At 35.9% G+C, this 5,685-nt stretch overlaps 1 protein-coding gene across 1 annotated transcript; it reads left to right on the top strand.

Moving 5' to 3' along the window:
• Positions 1–2,437: 2,437 nt before the first annotated feature.
• On the top strand, positions 2,438–5,181 carry LOC121790040 (glycerophosphocholine acyltransferase 1-like). The gene is made up of 8 exons (XM_042188337.1): positions 2,438–2,766; positions 2,937–3,056; positions 3,307–3,364; positions 3,431–3,531; positions 3,720–3,815; positions 3,900–3,993; positions 4,286–4,523; positions 4,607–5,181. Exons 1-8 carry the CDS (start codon positions 2,668–2,670, stop codon positions 4,938–4,940), a joined length of 1,140 nt encoding a protein of 379 aa, XP_042044271.1. The 5' UTR covers positions 2,438–2,667; the 3' UTR covers positions 4,941–5,181.
• The last annotated feature ends 504 nt before the right edge of the window (positions 5,182–5,685 follow it).

The raw sequence follows: 5,685 nt of genomic DNA on the forward strand, positions 1-5,685 counted from the left end.
CTTCTTAGTAAGAAGCCTTAGACTTGTTTATTATATTTCAATAAATAAATCATTATATTATATTATTCATTCTCATAATTAAGTAAACAAGTGGACGTGACGTTTCTCGTATACATGCACAAGCTGACTGTACAAAGGCATGTACGCTCGAAGCATCTTTTAGCATACAAACTCCAACAAATTCAACCAAAAAACATCTTGAATAAAAATACATTAACATAAGAATCTAATGAAATCAATTATAAAATGACCTAATGAAACAAAATGCATCAGTACAAAGATCTAATTAGTATAAAATGATGTAATAAAATTATTATCATTATAGTATTTTTTTTATTGTATTGGTATTTTATTCTATATTTTTTTATATAAAATATTAAAATAACAAAATATGAGGAAAAAATACTCTCTCGTCCCACAAGAATATGCACTTTTTCCTTTTTAGTCCGTCTCACAAGAATATGCATTTCTAATTTTGGAAAGTCTTTTTTTCTTTAATAAGGTGTGACTCATTTTCCACTAACAATATCTACTTTAGTTACTTTTTCTCTCTATCTCTCTCTTACTTTACCAATTTTACGTTAAAATTCGTGTCGAACTGCATATTCTTTGGGCATGGAGGGAGTAGTAAAATAAGTTGGGGCTGAATTTTGGTACTGTGGTGTTGTAGCTGAAATTAAGAATAGTGACATAACAGGAAGAGAAAAATGAATTACACTAATTTTAAGGCTTATTTTTGATGTGGATGCTTATGAAACTAAAAAATACTCAATACAAAGATCTTTTTGGCTTGATGGTTGCCCAACAGATTCTAACTTGTCTTTAATTTAGTACTCAATGTAGAAATGGTACATACGTCAAAGTTCATGGGCATTTGAAGGGGTAAAACAATTGGTTGTTTACTCCGTGAGGTCTGTCGTTGAGATTTTTCCTTTCGTATCATGCTTGTAATGTTACGAGATTCCAAACCACTTTGCTGAGTGCATCTATGTCCATTCCTATGAGCAATCTTCTTGTTTCATATTTAGTTTTTTTACTTTCTCTTCACTCGCTTTTCTCTCTGTACAAGATGCAGGATGCTCCCCAAGCTACAGGTCAACTGCAGTTAAAAATTTCAAATCGTTATTCTTCCCAATCACTTGAAATGAGGGATTCGATCTACTTCCAGTCTCAGTTTTCTGTGGATAGAATGACGAGCATTGATAAACTTGTCTTGAACTATATGCAGCAGCCATCATGCATGCAAGTTCTGTAAATGACATAGCTTTTATGTGCCATAGCTTTCTTAACAAAATAAAACAGGTGTTTAATGTTATAATAGTACGTTTTAAATGACATGTTTTTTTCATGTAAAGGCAGAGGAATGCCACATAAGTTTCATTACAAGTAGAAATGTGGCCATGATTACAGATATACATGCACTTCTATTGATGGTTGCTATCTTGTCTTCTTCTACTTGTTGCAGTGCCAAAGAAAATGGAGTCCGTCGTGCTGAAATTGCCAAACAACTAAATGTTCCGGAGCATAAGATCATGTAACTTCTCTCCCTCCTCTCTCACCAACTCTCTTCATTCTTTGATTTTCTGGTTTATTGGCAGAGAAGCTATTCCATCTTTGGATGCAGAAGGTTTAATTTTTTCTACTATTGATGAGCATGAGTTCCACTTTAGGTCCACTGTCAACGGTTGAAATTGGATATAGGAGCGATCAACATTTTTTGTGCCATATCTACCTTTGGCTATAAATAGTAATGCAGTGAATTCAATTTGAATCTATGAAATGGAATTTTTGGGTTTCTTAGCATGTGTGTAGTTTCACTTGTATAAGAGTTGGTGATAAAAATGTTCAATAACATCTGCCTCCAGATTCTGTTGAAAATTGTTGATAGATGGAAATATTTTGATTCATTGTGGAAGCTTTCTGAGCTGTATCTAAGAATCACAAGCAGCAATTTGGTCCAACATCTCGGCTGGAACTTAAATATTCGTTTCCAATCATGGTGAAACGAGAGATTTCGGAAAAAAAATGACTCAATTTGCATGCATTTCGAAATTTGGGATTAAATTCGAAGACGAAAAGAAAAGACAATTGTTGATGGGTAGGATGGGATTAGATTAATAAATAGACAAATAATCTAATCTGAATCAATTGGAGACAACAAGATAAGATGTCACAGGCTCGATCTTGAAAAAAGGGAAATGAAATGAATATATAGTATGGGCTGCTGCCCGCCCCATTAGTCACGATATGGAATCGATTGAGATTGGAAACTACGAAAATCCAATGTTACTTTGTCAAGCTTGATAAAAAAACTTGATTTACCAAAAAAACTTCAGTCGATTGTGTTGCTGTTGATGTTGATGAATTACTAGAAAGCAACAAAAATGAAATGAATTGTATTCCTATATCAGGCAAAAGCAAAACAAAGCCACCACAACACAAATAAGCTGTGCAACTTAAGTTAACCACAATTACCAACTTAATACTGATAAACAATCATCCATGAGAGGGATTATGAATTTAATTAAACAGAGATAGAGAGAGTCCTTGATTTCCGCGCATATTTTAAACAAAACCCTTGCCAAGATCTTGTTTTTTAATTCCCAAATATTGAAGAATATAGAAGTTTCTTGAAACGGAAGAAGGAATCTAAAATAATTGAGGGGAATGGCGAGCGATGAAGAAGATATCACGGAGGTCGATGATTCCAACGGAGGTTCATGTTCATGCGGTAGTAAGGATCAACGGTTGAATGATCGAAGAAAGGTAGTTCTAATTTTTATTTTAAATCTAATCCGCAACAATACGCGTGCGTGGTCAGAAGATATGTTTTTAATGATATTAGGCGTTTTCCTGATTTGGAATTTGGTATATTTTATCATTCGATAGCTTGCTTGATTGGTTTTCTTTTTTTGGGGGATTTTGATTGTGTGTAGAAAGTTGCTCAAACAAAGGAGATGCTGTCGAAGCAAGCAGTTCACACAAAGGAGATCTTGTCGAAGCAAGCCATCAAGATCGCTAAACAGGCTGAAGAGCATGAAAGCTTCATCAATAAGGTCACTTGGTTTAAATTTGTTGAGAAATGATTACTATATCAACTATGTAGCTGTTCAGTTTGTTAGTAGGAGGGGGTGACTATGACTAATTATCACATGATTATGCATCTAGGATTGAGTTGTGAGATTGAACCAAATGCAATACGTATTTAATCCCTACATATTATCTTGCGAACCGAATAGCCTCTGTGTAGATTGAATTTGAAGATGCTTTTGTTAGTGTTTGATTTGATGTTGTGGTGCGGTGTAGGTGACGCACTTGCTTGGTGTTCTTGGCTTCGGAGGCTTCTGCTTCATCTTGGGTGCAAGTGAGTAGAAACTTCTCTTACGTGGTGTTTTTATGGCTTTGGCTAACGGTGGTTTACTTTGATTAGGGCCACAGGATGTTCGGTATCTCTATTGTTTGTTCTATGTCATTTTTGTCCCGCTTCGATGGATTTATTACAGATACAAGAAATGGCATTATTATCTTCTTGTAAGTTCTTACTCATCTTTGTAGTTGATTTATGTTATGAATTCAGGTGCCACGAGTTGTTAGTTGGAAATGTAGTTACATACACATCGATCTACTAGTTGTGTATTCTTTTCTCGGTTTTTTTACTGCTAAAACCACAAAATAGAAGAGGGGCATTAGCGACTCATTTAAGTTATTTTTGGGTGCAGGATTTTTGCTATTATGCCAATACGATATTCTTGATCATGCTTCTGTTTTATCCCACAAATGAGAAACTTTTTATGGTTTGCTTCTCATTTGCAGAGGTAAGTTATGTTACTTTTACCCAATGTTAATGACCTTGATTCACTTTGTACGGACATTTTTCTGATATCTGATAATGGGCGCAGGGACCCTTGGCATGGGCACTAATCATTTGGCGTTGTAGCTTAGTTTTCAATTCCATGGACAAGATTGTAAGCGTCTTTATACATCTGTTGCCAGGTATGAAGATGTTTTCCTTTGTGAGATTATTCGTACTGGCTCTGTTTGACCCTGGATCTAAAATGTTTCTCTGACTTTGGCGATATGCCTTCGCTTCCTTGTCCACCCTTGCTACGAGAAAAACACGAAGAATTTAATTGAATGCAATCTCTTTATCCATACTTATGTTGAAATATCGACTTTCTCCCTGTATAAAATGATAAGGAAAAAAAAAAGATGGAGTGCTAGTACCGTGTACATAGTAATCCTCCAACCATGTTTCTTAGCTAATGCAGTAAATGTGGTTTCCCAGGACTAGTTTACTTCACGATCCGATGGTGGGACCCAGTGTTCTTCGATGCGATGCATCTGGATGGGGATGCTCTTAGAGGATCGTGGCCCTATGCAGAGACGAAATCATACCTCTGGACATGGCTTTTCTTTGTCCCTTTAGCCGCTTACGTTGTCTGGCAGCTTCTTTATTTTCTCATTGTAAATGTGCTACGCGGACAGAGACTGCTGCGAGATCCAGAAGTGATGACCTCCTACAGGTTTCATGACTCTCACTCTTATTCGCATATATCATTCAGACCAAGACCGAACTCATATTTATACTATTCTTCTCTTGTGATAGGGAGCTGTCGAAAAAAGCACAAAAGGCAAACAACTTGTGGTGGCGGTTGAGCGGGCTGCTGGGAGATCAGAACCGGCTGTTTATGTTCATTCTGCTTCAAGCGGTATTCACTGTGGCCACAACAGCGCTTACTGTCCCGATATTCCTGTCCTACAAATTACATGTGACGTTCCAACTGCTCAAGGTATCCGCGACTATATGGAATGGGGGTAACTTTCTTCTAGAAGTGATAGAAGTGATTCTGAAGCAGAAAAGGAAGACAGAAATGGGGCCTGTCGTGGTCGAAACTTCAGTGAAATTGACCGATGGTTCGGAGGTAACATTATCTCAGTAGAAGGTGTACAATTTGAAGTGTTTGTAAATCTGGTCTTGTGGTATACTATGTGATCAGAAATTTATTTCTTTTCTATAATTTTCCCCTTTGATTATTTATGTTTGTGCTAATCACATAGATTTGGTCTAATCTGTAGCTTAGGTGGAAAAGAAGGAACAAAATTTAGCTCTCCTTTTTTTGTTTGTTGTAGAATTACTCAAAAAAAATTTGTTGGAATCCACAGTTTTGTTTTATCGTTTAATGTTGGTTTGTTATGGATTAAGTGAAGGTCCAAAGCAAAATCGACACAATTACATCAAGCATATAAGAAATTAAACTGAGAAAGTGGTTGAATAATAGTGCCAAGTCATTTTCACATCAAGATACTACAAGTAATCAAACGATGAATAAAATGGAAGGGTAAGAAAAAATCCTTCTATTATATAGAGAATTAAATTGAATAAATCATACTTCAAACATATACAATTTCTTGTGACAATCTAAATTTCAATAAAAAAAGAATTAATAACCTTCAGCCACTCTTCACACAACTATCACTTTACAGCACACGAAAAAAACAAAATGAATCATGAAGAAACGCCAATGCATATGCTATAAATTACATATCATGGCAAACTAATTAGGCCGTGTGCCTTCCTAAAATGCCCCTCACGCGACGAGGCATGAGGCCGAAAATTGGAATTGACGCGGACAACAACCAATTACTGTTGGAGCAAATTGTGATGAAAATATACAATGGAAATGA

Source organism: Salvia splendens, unplaced genomic scaffold, assembly GCF_004379255.2.
Source record: "Salvia splendens isolate huo1 unplaced genomic scaffold, SspV2 ctg395, whole genome shotgun sequence".
Taxonomy (NCBI): domain Eukaryota; kingdom Viridiplantae; phylum Streptophyta; class Magnoliopsida; order Lamiales; family Lamiaceae; genus Salvia; species Salvia splendens.